The sequence below is a fragment of the Vulpes vulpes genome, chromosome 15, assembly GCF_048418805.1.
Source record: "Vulpes vulpes isolate BD-2025 chromosome 15, VulVul3, whole genome shotgun sequence".
NCBI classification, from domain to species: domain Eukaryota; kingdom Metazoa; phylum Chordata; class Mammalia; order Carnivora; family Canidae; genus Vulpes; species Vulpes vulpes.
In genome coordinates, this window is record NC_132794.1 from 118506721 (window position 1) to 118529397 (window position 22677).

The 22677-nt window shown below is 49.3% G+C and overlaps 1 protein-coding gene across 1 annotated transcript; it reads left to right on the forward strand.

Annotated features, from left to right (window-relative positions):
• The first annotated feature begins 12645 nt into the window (after positions 1-12645).
• CYP2E1 (cytochrome P450 family 2 subfamily E member 1) lies at positions 12646-22606 on the forward strand. Its single transcript, XM_026010638.2, has 9 exons — positions 12646-13015; positions 13926-14085; positions 16407-16556; positions 16834-16994; positions 17322-17498; positions 18876-19017; positions 21013-21200; positions 21614-21755; positions 22185-22606. The coding sequence occupies exons 1-9, from the start codon at positions 12839-12841 to the stop codon at positions 22370-22372; spliced, it is 1485 nt and encodes a 494-aa protein (XP_025866423.1). The 5' UTR covers positions 12646-12838; the 3' UTR covers positions 22373-22606.
• The last annotated feature ends 71 nt before the right edge of the window (positions 22607-22677 follow it).

Below are 22677 nucleotides of genomic sequence, written 5' to 3' on the forward strand. Positions count from 1 at the left end.
ATTCTTCCAATCCATGAGCATGGAATATTTTTCCATCTCTTTATGTTTTCTTCAATTTTTTTTCAGAAGTGTTCTGTAGTTTTTAGGGTATAGATCCTTTACCTCTTTGGTTAGGTTTATTCCTAGGTATTTTATGGTTTGGGGGGCAATTGTAAATAGGATTGAGTCCTTAATTTCTCTTTCTTCAGTCTCATTGTCAGGGTAGAGAAATGCCACTGATTTCTGTGCATTGATTTTGTATCCTGTGACACTGCCGAATTGCTGTATGAGTTCTAGCAATCTTGGGGTGGAATCTTTTGGGTTTTCTGTGTACAGTATCATGTCATCTTTGAGGAGGAAGGGTTTGACTGATTCTTTGACAGTTTGAATGCCTTTTATTTCTTTTTGTTGCCTGATTGCTAAGGCTAGGACTTCTAGAACTATGTTGAATAGAAGTGGTGAGAGTGGACATCCCTGTCATGTTCCTGATCTTAGGGAAAAATCTGTTTTCCCCATTGAGCATGATATTCCCTGTGGGGTTTTTGTAGATGGTTTTTATGATACTGAGGAGTGTTCCCTCTATCCCGACACTCTGAAGAGTTTTAACTAGGAATGGATGCTGTATTTTGTCAAATGCTTTCTCTGTATCTATTGAGAGGATCATATGGTTCTTGTTTTTTTCTCTGATTGATATGACCTGTCACATTGATTGTTTTACGAGTGTTGAACCAGCCTTGCTTCCCAGGGATAAATCCCATTTGGTCGTGGTGAATAATCCTCTTAATGTACTGTTGGATCCTAGTGGCTAGTATCTTATTAAGAATTTTTCCATCCGTGTTCATCTGGGATATTGGTCTGTAATTCTCCTTGTCTTTGTCTGGTTTCGGAATTAAGGTGATGCTGGTCACAAAAATGAGTTTGGAAGTATTCCGTCCATTTTTATCCTTCGGAACAGCTTTAGTAGAATAGGTATTGTTTCTTCTTTAAACGTTTGATAGAATTCCCCTGGGAAGCCATCTGGCCCTAGACTTTTGTGTCTTGGGAGGTTTTTGATGACTGCATCAATTTCCTCACTGGTTATTAGCCTGTTCAGGTTTTCTATTTCTTCCTGTTCCAGTTTTGGTAATTTGTGGTTTTCCAGAAATGTGTCCATTTCTTCTAGATTGCCTAATTTATTGGCGTATAGCTGCTCATAATATGTTTTTATTTTTATTTTTTATTTTTTTTATTTTTTTAAATTTTTATTTATTTATGATAGTCACAGAGAGAGAGAGAGGCAGAGACACAGGCGGAGGGAGAAGCAGGCTCCATGCACCGGGAGCCCGACGTGGGATTCGATCCCGGGTCTCCAGGATCGCGCCCTGGGCCAAAGGCAGGCGCCAAACCGCTGCGCCACCCAGGGATCCCTATAATATGTTTTAAAATTGCTTGTATTTCCTTGGTATTGGCTGTGATCTATACTCTTTCATTCATGATTTTATCAATTTGAGTCTTTTCTCTTTTCTTTTCAATAAGGCTGGCTAGTGGTTTATCTATCTTATTAATTCTGTCAAAGAACCGGCTCTTGGTTTTGTTGATCTGTTCCACAGTTCTTCTGGTCTCTATTTCATTGAGTTCTGCTCAAATATTTCTTATCTTTCTCCTTCTGCTTGGTGTAGGTTTTATTTGCTGTTCTTTCTCCAATTCCTTTAGGTACAAGGTTAGCTTGTGTATTTGAGTTTTTCCAATTTCTTGAGGGAGGCTTGTATTGTGATGTATTTCCCTCTTAGACTGCTTTTGCTGTATCCAAAAGATTATGAATGGTTGAATTTTCATGTTCATTAGTTTCCATGAATCTTTTAAATTCTTCTCTAATTTCCTGGTTGACCCTTTCATCTTTTAGCAGGATGCTCTTTAACCTTCATGTGTTTGACTTTCTTCCAAATTTCTTCTTGTGATTGAGTCCTAGTTTCAAAGCATTGTGGTCTGAAAATATGCAGGGGACAATCCCAATCTTTTGGTGTCAGTTGATGCCTGATTTGCGATCCAGTATGTGGTCTATTCTGGAGAAAGTTCCAAGTGCACTTGAGAAGAATGTGTATTTAGTTGGGCTCGGATGGAATGTTCTCTATATATCTGTGAAATCTATTTGGTCCAGTGTATCATTTAAAGTCCTGTTTCTTTGGTGATGTTGTGCTTAGAAAATCTGTCATTGGTTGAGAGTGCTGTGTTGAAGTCTCCTACTATTAGTATATTATTATCTACGTGTCTCTTTACTTTGGTTATTAATTGATTTATATACTTGGCAGCTCCCACATTAGGGGCATAAACAGTTATTATTGTTAGGTCCTCTCGTTGGATAGACCCTTTAAGTATGATATAGTGTCCCTCTTCATCTCTTACTACAGTCTTTGGGATAAACTTTAATTTATCTGACATGAAGATTGCTACTGCAGCTTTCTTTTGAGGACTATTTGAAGGGTAAATGGTTCTGCACCCCTCCATTTTCAGGCTGGAGGTGTCTTTAGGTCTAAAACAAGTCTCTTGGGTCTTGTTTTTTTATCCAGTCTGATACCTTGTGTCTTTTGATGGGATAATTTAGCCCATTCCTGTTCAGAGTAACTACTGAAAGATAGGAATTTAGTGTCATTGTATTAGCTATTCAGTCCCCATTTTAAAGGATTGTTTCTTTGGGCTCCCTCTTTCTTTTACAGGGTCCCATTTAATATTTCTTTTAAAAAATATTTTATTTATTTGAGAGACAGAGAGAGAGAGAGAGAGAGAGAGAGAGAGAGAGAGAAAGGCAGAGACACAGGCAGAGGGAGAAGCAGGCTCCATGCAGGGAACCTGATGTGGGACTTGATCCTGGGTCTCCAGGATCACGCCTTGGGCTGAAGGCAGGCACTAAACCACTGAGCCACCGAGGGATCCCCCCTTTAATATTTCTTGCAGAGCGGTGGTCACATATTCTTTCAGTTTCTGTCTGTCCTGGAAGCTGTTTATCTCTCCTTCTATTCTGAATGACAGCCTTGCTGGATAACATATTCTTGGCTGCATGTGCTTCTCATTTAGTGCCCTGACTATATCATGCCAGCCCTTTCTGCCTGCCTGGTCTCTGTGGAGAGGTCTGCTGTTAATCTGATATTTCTGCCCATATAAGTTAAAAGTCTCTTGTCTCGGGCTGCTTTAAGAATTTTCTCTTTGGGCAGCCTGGGTATCTCAGCAGTTTAGCGCTGCCTTCAGCCTGGGGCCTGATCCTAGAGTCCCGGTATTGAGTCCCACATTGGGCTCCCTGCATGGAGCCTGCTTCTCCCTCTGTGTCTCTGCCTCTCTCTCTCTCTGTCATGAATAAATAAATAAAATCTTAAAAAAGAATTTTCTATCTTTGAAATTTGCAAGTTTCACTATTAAATGTCGAGGTGTTGAATGGCTTTTATTGATTTGGGGGGGTTATCTCTATCTCTTGTCTCTGAATGCCTGTTTCCTTCCCTAGATTTGGGAAGTTCTCAGCTATGATTTGTTAAAATATACTTTGTGGTCCTCTCTCTCTCTCAGCCTCTTCTGGAATCCCAATTAGATGCATATTCTTCCTTCTCAAGCTATCATTTCCCTTAGCCTCTCCTCATGGGTTCTTAATTGTTTTTCTCTTTTTTCCTCAGATTCCTTCCTTACCATCACCTTGTCTTCTATGTTGCTCACTCTCTCTTCCACCTTGTTAACCCTAGCAGTTACAGCATCCAGTTTGGATTGAATCTCAGTTAATCTCTTTAATTTCAGCCTGATTAGATCTCAATTCTGCAGTAACAGTCTCTAGAGTTCTTTATGCTTTTTTCCAGAGCCACTAGTAGATTTATAATTGTGCTTCTGAATTAAATTTCTGACATTGTATCGAAATCCAAATCCTGTAACTCTGTGGCAGAGTATTGCTTCTGATTCTTTTTGTTTGTTTGTTTTTGTGGTGAATTCTTCCTTCTAGTCATTTTGTCCAATGCAGAGTGGCTATATGAATGGGCTGAGTCAAAACTATCAGCCACAACCTAAGCAAATTTCACACTAGATGATTGTGATGAGGTCAGAGACCAGAAAATAAAAGAGAAAGAACAGAGCAACATAAATCAAAAGGACCACTAGACTGATAAACAAATTTTAAAACAAATAGTAAAAATAAAAAACCAAAAACCAAAAACAAAGAAGAAGGAAAAAAAAGAGAGGGGAAAAAGGGCAGGGATGGGATGGTGAGGAAGTGGTAGTGGAGAGAGAATGTAGTCTCCCTGAGTGTCCTAGAGGGTGACCTTCTTGGTTCTGAGTGTATTTTTTTCTGTATGTTAGAAGATGCTCAATCCCAAATTTCTATAAACCAGCAATACTGGGCAGCTCGGGTGGCTCAGCAGTTTGGTGCCACCTTCAGCCCAGGGTGTGATCCTGGAGACCTGGGATTGAGTCCCATGATTGGGCTCCCTGCATGGACCCTGATTCTCCCTCTGCCTGTGTCTCTGCCTCTCTCTCTCTCTGTGTGTCTCTCATGAATAAATAAATAAAATCTTTAAAAAACCCCAGCAATACTTATATAAAGCCCCAACATTGACCACAGAAACATAAACAAGATAAAAGAGGGGCTCAGAATGGGAAGGAAGAGAGAATATAATCTCACATAATGAACCAACACTGTGTTCCACTTGGTTCTGGGTATATGTAGGTAATGCATTAGAAGGTACTAACTTCCACCATTGTAAAACAAAACAGGGGAGGAAAAAAAAAAAACAAATACCCATATCTCGTATATCTACCAAAATTAAATTGAGTATGTTGAAGGGAATCCAGAATTGAAAAATATGTCTAAGACATGTAATTGTAGAAATATGAAAGTCAAAAAGGAAAAAAACTTAAACATGAAGAGTTGGTAAATATTGTAGAGAAGGTGGGAAAAGAGAAAAAATAGTGGAAATTTTTACCCTGATATAAAAACGAGTCATAATGAAAAAAAATAAAGGACCTTCTAGTCCTATATTCTATTTTTCCTCAGTCCTGGAGGTTTAAAGCACTGCTTATTCAGTAAACTTGCTTTTCCCCTATTCTTCCAGCTGGTCTTCGGGGGAAGGGGCCTGCTGTGCTGGTTCTCAGGTGTGTGCGCCTGGGTGGAGATGCCGGCTGCTCACCAGGTGCTGGGCTCAGTATGAGCTGTTTATCCTGGGAAGTCTTTGTTCCCTGGTGGCCTCGCCCCTCCCAGGCAGAGGTGAAAGAAGGAGGAAAACCAACAATGGTGGCGGCCAGATTCGCAGCTCTGGAGTCAGCTCCCCATGAGTAACTAACCGCAGCTCCCAGTCCGCACTGGCCTGGATGCTCCTGGGTCGGGCTTGGGTGCACTGATCTGTGCAGCTGCGTGGTTCCCAGCGCAGGAGAGTTCTCTCTGTCGCGCGACCTCCCTGCTTCCGCCTGTCCCAGGGGGAGCGCAGGATCCCAGGCTTTCTCCACTTGGGTGCCCTGGGATCCTGTGCCCTGTGCCGCTGGACCCGTGCCCCTGGGGACTGCCCCTCCTGAAGGGAACCGGGTACAGTCACTCCTTCTGTTGCCAGCCTCTAGGGTTAAGGACCTCTGGAGCCGCCCGCCTAACCACCTGGCTTCTCCCAAATGCCCCGGAGGGCTGCGGTGCTCCAGCCCTTTACCATATCAGACTGCGCCTTGCAGTGAGCTTTCCCCCAGGCGTCCCTCCTCTTATAGTGACTCTGGGAATCTGGAGGTTTCATTGCCCCTCCTGCTATTCTGCCTCATTTCCCAACTAAGCCCTTTTCCATCAGGGCAAACTCTGGCATGGATTTAAAAAAAAAAAACTTTATTCATTTATTAATGAGAAACACATACACAGAGAGAGGCAGAGACACAGGCAAAGGAGAAGCAGGCTCCATGCAGGGAGCCCAACGTGGGACTCGATCCCAGGTCTCCAGGATCAGGCCCTGGGCTGAAGGCGGTGCCAAACTGCCGAGCCCCCCGGGCCACCCACTGGCACGGACTTTTAAAGTTCCCGCTTCCCCAGGGCTGGGCTTTCCTGCCCCGAGGCTCTCCTGCTCTGCTTTAGCCCTGCTAGTTGTGGTTCCCCTCCCCCACTTTAGTTATTTTTTATTTTTTTCACCTTCCTACCTTGTTATAAGTGAAACGTTTCTCTCTGGAGCATCCCAGCTGTTCTCTCTTTAAATCTTAGGTCGAATTCATAGGTGTTCAGGAGGTTTTGAAAGTTATCTAGGAAAGTTTGTGGGGCCAGGTGAGTTGAGGACACCTACTCTTCTGCCATCTTGCCCCAGTCTCTGCCTCACACTTTCTTTTCAATGTGTCAACTACATTATTGAAGATAATGAAGGACCCAGTTGCTTCAGAGTCTTTGTTCTTCCTCTTCTCCTCTGCCACTCCCCCCACCCCCACCAGTAGCTACCACAGCTACTGGTCCTCCACAGACATCAGGCCTTTTTGGGGACCCTTCTGTAGCCAAGCTCCCCAACCACTGGTGTGCTGGCATCTCCATTGGGGTTTTGGTGAGTTGAAGCTACACAAAAGGGCTGCTTCTTCCACCCAGAGGGGCTAATGTTTTTGCATGTCAGAAAACAGTGTTCCTTGCTCCCAGAATCTTAAACAGCAGCTCCCAGATAGAGTCAGAGCCAACTGACAGATAAGAGAACACACACATATAGTCCCCAGTCCCCTTGATGTGGAAAGCAATCTTGGACCACGCTGGCTTGCTCTTTGGACATTGTGATGTTGTATGTTCTCTGCTTTTATTTAACTTGGAAAAGATTATTGGCTTTTGTCAAGGTCATTATTTTTAATCAAGAGTTCAAAGAGGGAGACAAACCATGAAAGATGCTTAACCATAGGAAACAAACAGGATTTCTGTAGGGGAAGGGGGTGGAGGGATAGGGTTATTGCATGATTGGCATGAAGGAGGATCGTGATGTGATGAGCACTGGGTGTTGTATGCAACTGATGAATTGTTGAAAACTACATTTGAAACTAATGATGTACTATATGTTGGCAAGTTGAATTTAAATAAAAAAGGAATTCATTAAACATTAACTACTTATCTGCCCAAATTTCCATTTTGGTGTTCTCAATACTTTCACCATACAAAATAAGAGGAAATTTCCAGGAGAGATTTCTCTCTGTCTCTCTCTCCCTCCCTCTCTCTTCTTAAAAGATTTTTAATTTTTATTTTTAAGTAATCTATCCACTCTGTGTAGGGCTTGAACTCATGACCCTGAGATCAAGAGTCGCATGCTCCACCAACTGAACCAGGTAGGCGCCCCTCCAGGAGACATTTCTGAAATTAACTGTCAAGCACATTTTCAACTCCATTCCTACTGCATTCCCTTCTTGCCTATCCAGAGCCTTCTGGGTGCCCTTTCTCCTCTATGGTCTAAGGATTTATGGCTACTGAGTTGCCTCTTAAAGAACTTCTGAGAGGGTGGGATCTGGGTGGCTCAGTCGGTTAAGTGATCAACTCTTGATTTTGGCTCAGGTCATAATCTCAAGGTCCTGAGATCAAGCCCTGCATTGGGCCCCATATTGAGCTCCATGTTCAGCGGGGAGTATGCTTGAAATTCTCCCTCTCTTCTCCCTCTGCCCCTCCCCTCTTGACACTGAGGCAGCTTCATAGAAGCTACTTTCCCCACAGAAATTGCCACTAAAGCAACTGGTTTAACAGAAGGCAGTCAAGGAGCAGTACGACCTGACAACCTTCCTGAGAGGAGAGGCTCAGTGGGTAGTCAAACATACCTCCTCATGGAGCCCACCCTCTCCCCACAATGCCTGGCTGAGCATAGGAGATTTTACATCGCATGAACTAAAGTGGGGGTGAAGAACTGAGAGGCCTCAGGGGTACCCCGTGCAGAGGAAAGGCCATGTGAAGGGCAGCAAGAGGGCAGCAGTCTGCAAGCCAAGGAGAAACACCTCAAAAGGTGCCAGCCCGCAGGCATCATGGTCTCGGACTAGTAGCCTCTAGAACTGTGAGAAATAAATGTCTATTGTTACATCACTCAGTCTATTGTGCTTTGTTCCAGTGGCAAACTGGAAACTAATACAGATGGCATTCCTCCCCAAATCGATGTATGGATTTATTTTAAGTTCTACCAAAATATCAGTAACTGACAAAGTGAAAATTCATATGGAAACCAAGGGACTCAGAATATCTAAAAAATATCTGCAAAAAGAACTATTTTGGGGAACTCATTTCTTGACCCAAAAACTTACTGCAAAGCTACAGTAATCCAGGAAGTGTGGCACTGGCCTAAGGACAGACGTAGATTAATGGAATAGAATTTAAAGTTCAGAATAAATCCATACATCTATGGCCAATTGATTTTTGACAAGACAGTTGTCACTCTGGGCTTTCTCCACTGCTGAATAGTCTTTTCAACAAGTGATGCTGGGGCAAGAGAATGAAATTGGAGACATATCTCATACCATGAGAACCTTACCTCAAAGTGGCTCAGAGACTTCAAAGAAAACCTGACAGTAAGTCTGTGTGGCCTTAGATTGGGAGTTGTTACTTGGATACAAACCAAAAGCACAAATGACGAAGGGAAATTAGATTAATCAGGCTTTATCAAAAGTTATACCTTCTGTGCTCAGAGAACATCACCAAGGAAGTAAAAAGCTCACAGAATGGGAAAGAATATTTGCAAATTGCATATCTGATGAGAGATTTGTATCCAGGATAAGTTACCAGGTACAACTCTTCCGAAGCACATCTTCCATCTGAGCTGTCAATGTTTGTGCTGGTTTTCCTGCATAGTATTTTCCTCTATGCCATTGGGAACATGGCAGGCAGCATTTATTTATTTATTTATTATTTATATTTGTATTTTATTTCAACTCCAGTATTGTTGACATAGAGTGTAATATCAGTTTGAGGTGTACAGTGTCGTGATTCGATACATGCACGCGTCACCCCAGCTCAAGCGCACACCTTCACCCCCGCCCCCGCCTCCCCTCTGCTGACCGTCAGCGGCTTCTCTAGGGCTCACAGTCTATTTCTCGGTTTCTCTCTCTTTTTCCCTTTGCTCATTTTGCTTCTTAAATTCCACATATGAGTGAAACCGTATGGTGTTTGCCCTTCTCTGACTGACTTCACTTAGCATAATAGTCTCTGGCTGTATCCACATCATCGCAAATGGCAAGATCTCATTCTTCTTGATGAGTAATATCCCATTGTGTACACGGACCACATCTTCTTTGTCCATTCTTCACTTGATGGACACTCGGGCAGCTTCCAGACCTTGGCTATTGTGTAATATCCACATCCTCGCCAACACTTGTTGTTTCCTGAGTTGTTGATTTTAGGCAGGCAGCCTCTTTAAAAAGAAGGCTCTGTTATTCTCCTATGACTTTATTTCAATTCCCTACAGCTAATTCTGCAAGTGTTGAAGATGTGGCTCCCACCTGGAGTGAGAGGCCAGGCCAGCTTATAGGAAGTTGTTTTCAGTTAACTATAACCAAGGCACTTGTTTAATTTCCCTTTTAAGTATATTTATGAGGTTGATACACAGAATTAAGTAAGTAAAAAATAAACCTTTTTAAAAAAAGATTTTATTAATTTATTTGAAAGAGAAAGGACATGAGCAAGGGGGGCAGAAGCAGGGGGAGAAGCAGACTCCCCGCTGAGCAGAGATCCTGAGGTGGGGCTCCATCTCAGCACCCTGAGATCATGACCTGAGCCAAAGGGAGACACTCAACCACTGAGGCACCCAGTTGCCTTCAAAAGAAACATTTCAGTAAATAAAGCAAAAATAAGAAATAAATAAAAGAATTGGCAACAGTTTTTCTTTCTTAATGGGGCTTAAAATAGGGAATCTACTTCTGTGGGGAGAGCCTGAGACTCTCACTTTTTGCTTTATCCAGTTATGTATTGTTTGAATTTGTTACACAGAACATGTTTTACTTTCCTAATTAATCTTTATAAACAATTGTTTAATAAAGCCTCTCCATATCATTTTACTAATGAGTTCTAACAACATTTCAAAGTCCAGATAATTTTATGACAGTTTAAAATATCTCAGACATGAAAAAAAGATGGAGAGCATTTCAATTGTTTCTTGAGTTAGCACAATTCTTTTTTTTTCTTTAGTTAGCACAATTCTTATTCAAGAACTTTTTTTTTTTCTTATACAAGAACTTAATAAAACATAAGGATCTGCAGCCCAATTTTATGTATGGATATAGATGCAAAACTATTAAAAATACTATTAATAGTTGAATCCATCAGCATGTGAAAAGGGAGTCAATCCATGAAAACACTGGCTGTGACGTAGGAATACGAGTGCTTTCACACGAGACCATGTCTTCATCCAGCACAATCCAACAGACCCAAGGAGAAAAATCGTAGGATCCTCTCAGTTAAAAACCTCTTTTATCATCTCAACACTCATTCTAGGTCCTCTTAGTTAACTAGAGAAACAGGAGAGCGGTTCTGGTGTGATGGAGTCTTGGCCACAAACAACCAACAATAGATGTGATGGAAAACCTGCAGAAGGACCTCACTGCTGCCAGACCAGCTCTGTCATCTCCATTCGTTAGCATTATCTTAGAAGGTCCAGACAATTGAATAAGATGTAAGAGAAATAAGAAGGCTTTGCTTTGAAAAGGAAGTACTCAAAAATGTCATGATATATCTATACAGGCATATATATTATGCACATATACAGAGATGTATTCCTGTATTTAGAATCTGATGTTATTTGGGTGCTCACCAGCATTATGGGCGGAGGACCTAGAACGGTAGGGCCTGGCCCAGACCATAGTGGCACTCCTGTGAGCTCCAGGCTCACCTGCGCCTGCCCTCAGGCTCCCTCCTCAGCATGCACACCCTTGGGAAAGATGCACAGACACAGCCGTTCTCAGCCAATGGGAGCCATCAGGCCTGCTCTACCTCACACACATCCTGTCCTCAACCTGACTTGAATGAGAGCCCCTTCCCCCGGCAGCAGCAACTGGGACAAGCAAAGAGGAGAAATGGTGCATAGACCCAATGTTGTCTCACCCCGGTGCGCCTGGAAGGGCTGATTAAGAGGGTAGAGGATGCAGGGCAGCCCGGGGGGCTCAGTGGTTTAGCGCCGCCTTCAGCCCAGGGCCTGATCCTGGAGACCTGGGATCGAGTCTCACGTCGGGCTCCCTGCGTGGAGCCTGCTTCTCCCTCTGCCTGGGTCTCTGCCTCTCTCTCTCTGTGTCTCTATGAATAAATAAATAAAAAATCTTAAAAAGAAAGAAGGTAGAGGATCCAGACAGCTCAGTTTCCATCCTGAGGAATGGACCCTTTCACCCCATACTAGCTCCTGGAAGGGAAGACAAGGTCAAGTGCAACTCATACATGGTCTATAACCCAACCAGCCTTGTGAGTTCCAGCTCAAGGGGTTCAGCACCAGATAGGAGCCAGGGCCTCCAAAACTTGTGCCAGAGACCCACATCCCTTCACAACACAGGACAGTTAACAAGTAAAACACAAGTAACATGGCGGCATTTCTAAATGTAGAACAATCAATAGATTGCCCATGTTGCTAATAATTTGAGAGAAAAAAAATGGGTACAAATGGTATATGGGGTACAGCCTCATTTTCCTATAAATAAAAGTATAGAAGGTGGTTTCAACTTTTTCATCTTTCATTCTATTTTCCATGATACACAAAAATGTATTACTTACACGAAGGTACAAAATTACAACCTGAAATTAAGATCTTCCCTAATATCGGGCACCTGGGTGGCTCAGCGGTTTAGCGCTGCCTTCAGCCCAGGGCCTGATCCTGGAGACCTGGGATCGAGTCCCATGTCGCGCTCCCTGCACGGAGGCTGCTTCTCCCTCTGCCTTTGCCTGTGTCTGTTGTCTGTCTCTGTCTCTGTCTCTCTCTGTCTTTCATGAATAAATAAATAAAATCTTAAAAAAAAAGATCTTCCCTAATATCACCAATTAGAAGACAGGATGAAAAACATTCTCTTCATTGGAAGCACACAGACAAAAACTCTGTGAAATACCTAGAAACAACCCTAGCAGGTAGGTGGACGTTCCTGTGTGAAGGACTAACGTGAGGAGCCTGCGGAGCCTGCGGCATTTGTGGATAAATGAAGACAGGACATCACGAGAGGATAAGTCTGCTCAATTTAACTCATTGACTTAAAACAAATCCAGTAAAAATCCTAATGTAATTTTTAAAGAATTTGACAAAAATGATTCTAAAGAATAAGGATCCCCCTAATTTTCTCCAACAAAATGTAACTCTTTGTCATAGTAGCATTTTCAGGGTTGGTTAACTTTTTTCTTTCTTTTCTTTCTTGCTCTGAATTTGCCAGTTGCTTTGACAAAGTGAGGTAGACTTCAGATGCCAGATCACCCTGTTCTGGCCCTATGGGTTTGGCTGCTGGTGATCGAGGCATCACCTGATCAGATGTCAAGAGACTTGCGCCACAAGATCCAGCACTGTGCCACGGAGATACTCATCAGCGCGTAATCGATGCTGCCGTATATAGATCCTGCCCCCAAACCACACCTGTAAACATAGCCTGAATCCTCCTGCCCAACCAATGTCTGTGTTCTGTGTTCTGACCTGTTGGTGATAGTCCCCTAGATGCTGTGTTTGCTGACTGGCATAGGTGCCAGCATCCAGTGTTGACAGACCAGGGCATCATAAAGTGTGTGATGGGATGGGGCTTCTCAGATGCAACCACTATAGGAACCAGCCTTTGAAATTAATGCCAACAGTGGCTAATAATAAACCAGTGTCTTGGGCCAGAGGAAAAGGAAGACGGCATTGGTTGACTGGTCACCCTCCTTCCTGGAGGTGCATTATAAAAAGCTTTGCCTTTCTTTGGAGCATCCTCACAAGTCAGCAGTGACTCCAAAGGCACCATGGCCGCCTTGGGCATCACAGTGGCCCTGCTGGTGTGGATGGCCACCTTAATGTTTATCTCTATCTGGAAGCAGATCTACAGCCGCTGGAAACTGCCCCCTGGCCCTTTTCCACTGCCCATTATTGGGAATATTCTGCAGGTGGATATCAAGAATGTTCCCAAATCTCTCGCCAAGGTAGGAGACATACTGTTGATTAGGGGAGGAGAATTCAGGGACTCGACATGGTTTGGGTGCATTTAATTCATTGTCAGACAAGTTGTTATTCAATATCGGCCTGTTATGAATGAACTGACTTAACAGTAGCATCCAAGAGTGATCTTAATGATATTTAGTAGTTGATACAGCGTGGGCATGGAGCCCCTGGCGGGGGGGTGGGCATTGGCCATGGCTGACCCAGAAGCCTCTGCTTGAGCCACAGGTTAACTGCTCTGTCACTGGATGGCTTGGCGAGGCCACTGCAATGCAAGGAAGGCCATGCGTGCACAGCAGGCGCACACTGTAGATGCCAAAGGGCGGGGTGAAAAGTGGTGTCAACCGATCTGTGTAGTCCCTCTGTCTACAGTTGTTGTGAATAGCGAATGAACTACCAAATCTAAAAACTGAATGAATCACTAAATCTGTTACACGAGCAAAGAATGCCATAGGGCGCCTAGCAGGCATGGGAAGTGTTTGAGGTACGGGAGGTGCTGACAGTGCTTCATGCACCCTGGAGGATGGGCTCGTGGAGGTCAGGACGGTGCTGGCTCAGTGTCCTCCTATAGCACCCTGGGGTCTGGGACTTTGGCTGCGGACGGCAGCAGGTGGGAGTGATGGGGCGGATATGGGCAGAGGGTTCTCAAGGGAGGGACAGGAGTCAGCCCACCAAGCTGTGTCCAGGAGCCCAGGTATGCTGGAGCCTCACTCCCTGCAGAAGGAAGTCTCTAAGGGAAGGGTCTTCCCAAGTCGAGCTGGACAAAGATTATCTCTCCCCAGTTGCTTCTGTGTTCTCTCGGCCAACAACCACTTTGGGGATCAGTGTAAAGCCTGGCCCACATCCTCCCTAAGTTCCCAGTGGTCTCACTTGTCTGCTTGCTGGTCTCTGCAGCTGGCAGAGCAGTACGGGCCAGTGTTCACCTTGTACCTGGGCTCCCAGCGCACGGTGGTCCTGCATGGCTACAAGGCGGTGAAGGAAGTTCTGCTTGACCACAAGAATGAGCTTTCTGGCAGAGGAGAAGTCTTCGCCTTCCAGTCGCACAAGGACAGAGGTGAGCCAGCTTTTCAGAGGACTCCTAGGATGGGGTCGGAGCCCAGGCCTGAAACACCAGGGGGTGGTAACCACTTAGTGCAACAAGACAGAAGGGTAGAGACACCCTCAACAATCCAGGTGCTCAGTACCCACTTTCCTGAAAGTTGCTATGACAGACGTGTACCTGCACCCCCACTCTGAGCAGCAGCACAGATGTGCGTGTAGAGAAATGCCACAGGGGCAGGTGAGCTGTGCTTTCTCCTGAAGACCTTCCAGCTTCCTGGGGCCTCCGTCTGGGGAGCTCTCCCCACCCCCAACCTCTCCTGCTCCTGGGTGTGGGTGCTCTGTGCTCTGAGGCCCCTCACCTAACATGCTGGGCCATCTGCTTGTCTGTGGGGCTTAGGTCAGCTGCACTTCTCATTCTACAACCAGGAGAACTCTATACTGGGGTGGGTGGGGTGTTCAGACCAGGAAGGGGTGCCGGGCACAGCAGCCCTGCTCACAAGGGACTTCTACATGCTCCCGTCTGGCCAGTCTCGTCTCTCTCCTGCAGCCCATGCCTCCAGAGCCCTGGGTTCCCATATGGAGAGTATGCACTGTTACCTTATATTAGTGTTCACGTGGGTCTCTGAGCGTCGCCCAGACTCCCGACTCCAGCACCCACCTCCTGCATCTCCTGGGACATCCTGGAGCCCGTGGGGCACCTGCTCATAGCTTCTCCGGCTCAAAGCCCTGGGAGCTCACTGCTCACACTGCCTGCCCTCCGCCCTCGTGGGCCTATTCTCCTCTACTGACTTACTATTGTTTTAGTGAGATTCTATCACGTTAGAAATAAAGCAGGGTCCCCCCCTGCTCTAAAAAAACCAGAAGCCTCTATTTTTTTCTGAATTAACTTGGGTAAAAAAAATCTCTGGAAAATCTGTATCCAATTATGCAGAATTTTCAAATTGATGGGCTTACAGCTGGGTCCACTGTTCTTACGGTGCTGTCCCCGTATTCCCGTCTACAGTCACAAGGTCATACCCCGTCATTATCAATGACATTGGATTTTCTTTCTTGGGCATCGTAAATTTTTTTTTTACTTGTTTGGGGTTGCCAAGAGCAAAGTTAACTACCTTAGTCTTTGTCATTAACACAAGAACAGGGGTTATGGGGTCAAGGAGCTCCAGCTGCTTCTAGGGAGCCCTTAACTGCCACATCTGGTCCAAGTCACAGGCCCCTGAGGGCAGCTGGGCAGGGCCCACATTCACATTACATGCGTTGGACTCAAGGGGGCTTTGTCCCCTCCTGCCTCTGGCTCCCAACTCCTATTTTCACATGTCCCACGTGGTCCAGATCCTGCCCATGGGACACCTCCGGTTCCCCAGGCATAATGATGCCAGTGGCAATTAGCACAACATCAAGCACAAGGGACTCGTGGGTGGATGGGGCGGATGGGGCGGATGGGGCACGGGTGCATGGTAAGTTCAATAAATTTCATTTCAGTGAATGTTTGTGAGGCTCTCACCCAGAAGCGTTACTATCTCCATTTCAGCCTATTCTGGGTCCCAAAGTCTTGGCCCCTCTGGGATCGCCCTCTCTGAATCTCATTGTCTGCCTCTCTGTCTCCCTGTCTCTGTGTCTGTCTTTGTCTCCCTGTCTCTGTCTTTGTCTCTCAGTCTCTGTCTCCCCGTCTCAGTCTCTCTGTCTCTCTGTTTTCTCACATTCTGTGGCATCTGCCACCTTCCCCTTGCTACACAACTCGTCCCTTTACCAAGTTAAAGTTGTCGGCCTCCCTGTCGGCCCCGCAGTGGCCATGCCACAGCCATGCCAAGAGGTCCGCTGGGCACTCCCTCCTCCCGCGTCCTTGCCAGCCTCTCGGGTCCTCCAGCTGCGGCTCCCAGCCCACAGCTCCGGCCTCTGGCCTCTCGGGGGTCCGCACTCTGGTCCCCCTGCTTGTCTGGATCTGCGAGTCTGCGCAGCCCTGGGAGGTGGGATGTCAGTGGCCCCCACGGACACAAGGGGGTACGGTCACATGTGCCCTGGGTTCCCCCTTCGACGGCCGGGCCGTGACCTGGCGTCCACCCAGCAGGCTCCGCGGGGCCCGTAGGAACCGGGGCTCGGCCTGCACAGCCCTGCTCCCGGGCCCCCGAGGCGACTCCGTGGTGCAGCCTGGCCGTGGCCCGTCTGAGCAGGCCCGGGGCCGCGGTGCGCTCCCGCCCCATCAGGGCCGGGCTCCATCCACTCTCAGTCTCCTCGGCCTGCTCGGCTCCAGGGTGGGACCGACACCGAGTGTGTCCCGGCGGCCACCCCGGGTCCCTGCCGCCCGCGGTAAGCCAGTCCCGCTGTCCCGTCCCCCAGGGATCACGTTCAACAACGGGCCCGGCTGGAAGGACACTCGGCGACTCTCCCTGAGCACCCTCCGGGACTACGGCATGGGGAAGCGCGGCAACGAGGAGCGGATCCAGAGGGAGATCCCTTTCCTGCTGGAGGCGCTCAGGGGCACCCGGGGTGCGTGTGGCCCAGGTTCCAGCTCGGCCAGGGGCAGCCCTGGGGTGCAAGGCCCCAGAGCCGTCGGAGGTGGTGGCTCCCCGAGGGTGGCTCGACTCCACAGAGCCCGTCTGCAGCTCGGGGTCCTCTCCATGGCCCGCGTGTTCGCCCGGAGGAGCCGGGGAGTCGGGCGCCCCCCAGGAGGCCCCACAAGCCTTTTAGGGTTGCAGCCACGGGGAGGGCCCCAGGTGCGGGGCGGCCGGGCGGTGCGGGCCGCCCTGACCGCCCCATCTTCCAGGCCAGCCCTTCGACCCCACCTTTCTCCTGGGCTTCGCCCCCTTCAACGTCATCGCCGACATCCTCTTCCACAAGCACTTTGACTACACGGATCAGACGGGGCTGCGGATACAGAAGATGTTCAACGAGAACTTCCACCTGCTCAGCACCGGCTGGCTCCAGGTGAGGCCCGAGGGCAGCAGGCCCGGCGGAGCCCGAGGTCGGCCAGGGCTGGCGCAAGGCCCGAGCCGGCTGCTGCTCCCGCAGACACCGGGGCCGCGGTGCCCCCTCGCCGGCCCCAGGAGGCCGCTTTGCCCTCTAAGCGGGGCCCTGCCAACGCGCGACCCCACACACGCGACCGCTGGCGCCCGAAAGATACCGTGAGCCAAAATGTTCCTTCGTGAACCTTATACGACGCCGTCAGTTCACGCGGAGAAACAGTGGGCCCAGGACACCAACCCTGTTGCATCTGGAAACAAGTAGGGAAATTCCCCGTCTCTCTCTTTCTAGCTTTATAACATTTTCCCGAGCTATCTGCACTACCTGCCCGGAAGCCATAGAAAAGTCTTAAGGAATGTGGCTGAACTAAAGGATTACAGCTTAGAAAGGGTGAAGGAGCACCAGGAGTCACTGGACCCCACCTGCTCCCGGGACTTCACCGACTGCTTGCTCCAGGAGCTGCAGAAGGTACGTGCGTGCACTGCTCCCCGCAGCCCGGGAAACGGGGTGCCCTGCTGGCAGGGCGCAGGGTGCTTGTGCGCTCCGGGTCCCGCGGCGGCCCTGCTAACGCCCAGACGGTCCACATGGCCCGTGCCCACGCCCGGGACCTGCTCCACGCCGGCCTCACAGGTCCACGGCTGCTCCCAGAAGTGGGGATACACGGCCGGTCTCATTTGGGGAGAAGCCCAGCACACTCCTTGCCAGCATGTAGACCCCAAATTGTATGGGACTTAAGGGGTTTCCAGGCCTGTCCAGCATCATCTGCCTGACAGCCCCCAGACCCCCACCCAGATGGTGAGGCTTCTCCTCTCTCTTTTGACATCTCTCGTGCCTCTAGAACAGGATGTGAATTCTCCACCTGGTTTCCCTGGATAACTCTGGGGGCTGAGAAGCTCCTCCGTCAGTGGGACTCCTCACTGCCCCTCCCGGGTATCTGGCTTCCTGGTGACTCCCTGCCTGCTGGGACCCAGTGGTGCTGACTGGGGCATGGAGCTCACCTTGGGCTGCTGGAGGTCACGGTTCAGGGCCTTAATCCTACAACTACCCCTAGCACTATGCCGACCCTTCCCCTACAATTAGTGCTACCCCTACCCCTACCCTTAACTCTACTCCTACACCTACCTCTACCCATAACCATAACCTAACCCCGCCCTAACCCTACCCCAAACCCTGTCACTAACACTAACCCTGACCATACCCATAACCCTAGCCCTACCCCAACACCTACCCCACCCCTAAATATACCCCTACCCCTATCCTGCCCCTACCCCTAATCCTAGCCATATCCCTAACCCCACACATACCCTATGCCTACACCTACCTATACCCTAACCCTAAGCCTACAATACCTACACCCCTACCCCTGAGGCTACCCCTACCCCTACACCTACTTCTTTTAAAAAAAAAAAAGATTTTATTTATTCATGAGAGACACACAGAGAGAGACAGAGACAGAGACCCAGGCAGAGGGAGAAGCAGGCTCCATGCAGGGAGCCCGATGTGGGACTTGATCCCGGGTCTCCAGGATCACACCTGGGCTGAAGGCGGCGCTACACCGCTGAGCCACCCGGGCTGCCCCTACACCTACTTCTGTAGAAGGAGCACAGGTTGCACAGCCTGGGGCAGCGCACAGTCCTGCCCGTGGCCAGCTCTCTGGGAGCCTTGCTTCCCCTAACCGTACCGCAGACATGGTCATGTCCCATGGGGTAGCCTCATGCACACCTGCCCCCTCCTCCCTGTGGAGCTGGCAGGGCTTCCGGTTCCTTTCTGCTGAGGGAGACGGTTCCCTCTCATACACCTGAAGTCTCCTCTTACGGAGTCCCTGTCTGACTCTACTGCCTGCAGGAGAGATACGGTACGGAGCCTTGGTATACCTTGGACAACATTGCCGTGACCGTGACTGACCTGTTCTTTGCGGGCACGGAGACCACCAGCACCACCCTGAGATACGGGCTCCTGATTCTCATGAAATACCCAGAGGTCGAAGGTAGGCCAGCTAACAAACAAGGGTCCTGGGGCCATGGCTGTCACACCCGGGCTGCTAGGCTGGAGCATCTGGGCTTTAGCTTTCTGTCTGCAAAGTGGAAGGTGGCACGGGGACCACCGCATGGATTCAGCGGACATGTTCCTGTGTAGGACGGGCACCGGCACTCTGGGACACCAGCCCCCCCACGCCCCACTGACACACCTGATTGCAGAAAAGAAGAGCGAACAGCAGCGTGGAGACACGCAAGGCGTCTGTGTTCTGCTCCATAATATAACCTATTTATGACAGTGACAGTAAGGTCTATCTCTTTTTAAAAAAGATTTTATTTATTTATTCCTGAGAGACACAAAAAGAGAGGCAGAGACACAGGCGGGGGAGAAGCAGGCTTCATGCAGGGACCCTGGGGTCACGCCCTGGGCCACAGGCAGATGCTCAACCTTTGAGCCACCCAGGCGTCCCAATAATGTCTATCTCATCCCCAAACAAGACCTGGCCTCCGAGGCAGAACAGAGAGATGGGGCAGCATGGGGCCGAGGCCCCCGTGGCATAGCTTACCCTACTGGAAGAATAGGAACCAAGAGGGAACCCCGGGGACGAGTGCTCCAGGACTGCCCGCCAGCCTGGACGCCCTTCGTTCTTCCCCCGGGGCTCCTTCTCCCAGTGCCCTGGAGGAGGAGAAGGCCCTGGTGCCGCACGTGCAGGGGGTCACGGCCCAGGAGCACCTCCCGTTGGCATGGGCCAAGGACAGGCAGTGTGAGGGCGTCGCTACTCGCAGGGGAATGAGCACCAACCTCCCAGGAAGGAGGAAAGAAAGGGAGCTGCTCCCGGGAGTGAAGGCGCCTCCCGGCTGGTGTCCAGGCCCAGCATCCCCGCTCCCCTGGGCTTGGCTCTGGGGGGCCCCATCACCCTGAGGCTCGCTTCCTGCCGCTGCTGCTGCTAATCTGGCTTCTGCTCTGTGCCAGGCTGGGGCTAAACCCTTGAATATCCCGTGATCTTAAGGGCAGGTGTTCTAGGGCAGGAGGTAATTTCCCTGAGGGATGTGGAGTGTGACCTGCTCAGGAACAGGATCTGCTGCTTCTGACCCCAAAGACACTGCTTTGTCTGTCTCACAGAATTGGGGGGAAGGAGCCAGAAGTCCCTGGAGCGAAGCCTCTCACAGATCTGAGAGAACTTCTGACCAGTCTGTCAGGGGAACTATATGCTGGAGAAGTGTCTTACGTGATTAATTAGGAGTGATTTCCAAAATAGAGAAAAAGGTAGAAGATACATATGACTGACGACTGACAGCCACACCACCGCCAAACTTAGCAAGCGTGAACGTGCCTGCTCGGAGCTCAGGGCAGCAGGTTGCAGAGCCCGCCGACGCCCCCGTCGGGCCCCTGCCACCCGCCCCCAGACTTCTGCTGAGTGTCGTCTCGGTGCTCAACGTCACACATTTCACGTTTATTAAGTATCAGCACACCATGCACACGGGATGTGCTTGCAGTTGTACCTGGGAACCATGTGGCACATCATTTGCACGTCCCTCAACCTGCTATGAAGGCCCAGTGACTTGTCAAAGGCTGCTGGTGACCCCGCCCAAAGAGAGGGATGTCCAGACCCCGCTCCCTCGTTCCTCACACAGAAGGCCACGTGCATCTGTTTCCGTCCTGCCGTCACCTCCACCTTCCCGGGCCTGCAGTGAAGCAGCCTGGGTATAACTCATACAGAGATTTCCCTCCAACTGAAATTCCTAAGACCCTTTCGTTCTTTACTCCTGGCGTAACGACGAGAGTTGGATCAGCTAGAGGCTAACACGTGCTAAAGACCTGAGGCGTCTCGCAGCGACTGGCTCTCACTGGCATTTGTGGAGCAATGACCCCAGAATCCAACGTATCCAGGACCCCCTGCAGCACCGCTGGGAATGCTCTATAAGCTTGTGCTGGGTGGATGGGCGGGGGTGCTGAGCCAGCCTGGAGTCCGTCCTCTGCATCTATTCTATTCATGTCTTGACAGAGAAACTTCATGAAGAAATCGACAGGGTGATTGGCCCAAGCCGAGTCCCCGCCATCAAGGACAGGCTGGAGATGCCCTACATGGATGCCGTGGTGCACGAGATTCAGCGATTCATCGACCTGCTGCCCTCCAACCTGCCCCATGTAGCAAACCAGGACACGATGTTCAGAGGATATGTCATCCCCAAGGTCAGCTGTGAGCTGGCGTGGACGCCCCACCAGCCCACCCGCTAGCCCACCAAAGGGCAGGATCCTTTGGCAGATGTGGCTGACTAGTGGGTCTAGTGGGTGCCAGGCCAGTGCTCCTGGCCCACAGAGCGGTACCTCCCCGGCACCTGGTGACCAAGATATGGGAAAAATCTGGAAGGGGGCCCCCGGGACAGCGCCTGGGGTCATCATACTTCCCAACCCCAGAAACCAACAACAGTACCATCTAGCCTGTGAGCTCCTCTGATGAGATGAGAGCTCTCGTCACCGTTTTGACCTGACCCCTGACTGCCTTTCATGTAGCCCGTCAGCTAACAACTTCCACCACCGGGTCCCAGGGGGAAGCCCGTGTTCTGTTACCTTGACTGGCTGACACTGGCCTCTGCTCCTCCTAGGGCACAGTGGTAATTCCCACACTGGACTCCGTCTTGTTTGACAAACAAGAATTCCCTGATCCAGAGAAGTTCAAGCCAGAGCACTTTCTGAATGAAAACGGAAAGTTCAAATATAGTGACTACTTCAAGGCATTCTCTGCAGGTAAGAGGAGAGCAGGTGTAGGGAGCCGTCCCCAGGTCCTGCTCTCTGCCACGGTCAAGCACCTGCCCTGGGGACCCAAATTCGTCCCTGTTCACAGAGGTTAAATGACACCTCCCCACCAGCAGTCCTGGGGATGAGATGAATTATTCTTTCTGTGCAGCAGATACTTCTCCTCGTTCTAGTGCTAAAATGATCTAATAGGGCTTAGTGAAAATCTCTCAAAACCGTATTACCTGCTGGTCCTGGTGATGGAAGCCGTGGGCAGGCTCACGGGCCTTCTTATACTGAAGTGTGTTATGTGCTTCCCTTCAAGGGGCAGAGAAGGGTCAGTTCTGCTGTGGTTGGGCCCCTCTGCTGCCCCCCCTCCCGTGACAGGGCTGCTGTGTCTTGACCGCCTCAGAGCCTCAGCAGCACTGTTGTCACTTCCAGGAAAGCGGGTGTGTGTTGGAGAAGGCCTGGCTCGCATGGAGCTCTTCCTGTTCTTGTCCGCCATTTTGCAGCACTTTAACCTGAAGTCTCTCGTCGACCCCAAGGATATTGACCTCAGTCCCTGCACAATTGGGTTTGCCAAGATCCCCCCCCATTACAAACTCTGTGTCGTTCCCCGCTCGGGCTGAAGACCCCCCGGCCCCAGGCTCTTTGATGCAAACCTGTAGTCTTCCTGCTTCCGCATATCCCTTCAATGCCTCCAGGAAGACCCTCCCTGCACAGTCTTGGTGGAGGCACTCAGGGTTTCACAGGGAATAAATTGATCCTGAGATGCTGCTTTTCAGAGTCACACTCATCAGATGAAATTTGACAGCAATGTCCAAAAAAGACTGTGCAAAACTAATTAAACAAATTGAAACAAACTATGACCTAGTTGAGTCTGTGTTGGAGTCCCCGGAAACAAGGGCGACCACAGTAATGGAAGCACGTCTCT

Bases quoted from the DNA above. Each gene is read 5' to 3' on its own strand.
- CYP2E1 (XM_026010638.2), top strand. From the start codon at position 12,839: ATGGCCGCCTTGGGCATCACAGTGGCCCTGCTGGTGTGGATGGCCACC. The intron at 14,086-16,406 runs GTGAGCCAGCTT...CCCGTCCCCCAG, and splicing joins CCAGTCGCACAAGGACAGAG to GGATCACGTTCAACAACGGG. The intron at 17,499-18,875 runs GTACGTGCGTGC...TACTGCCTGCAG, and splicing joins TGCTCCAGGAGCTGCAGAAG to GAGAGATACGGTACGGAGCC.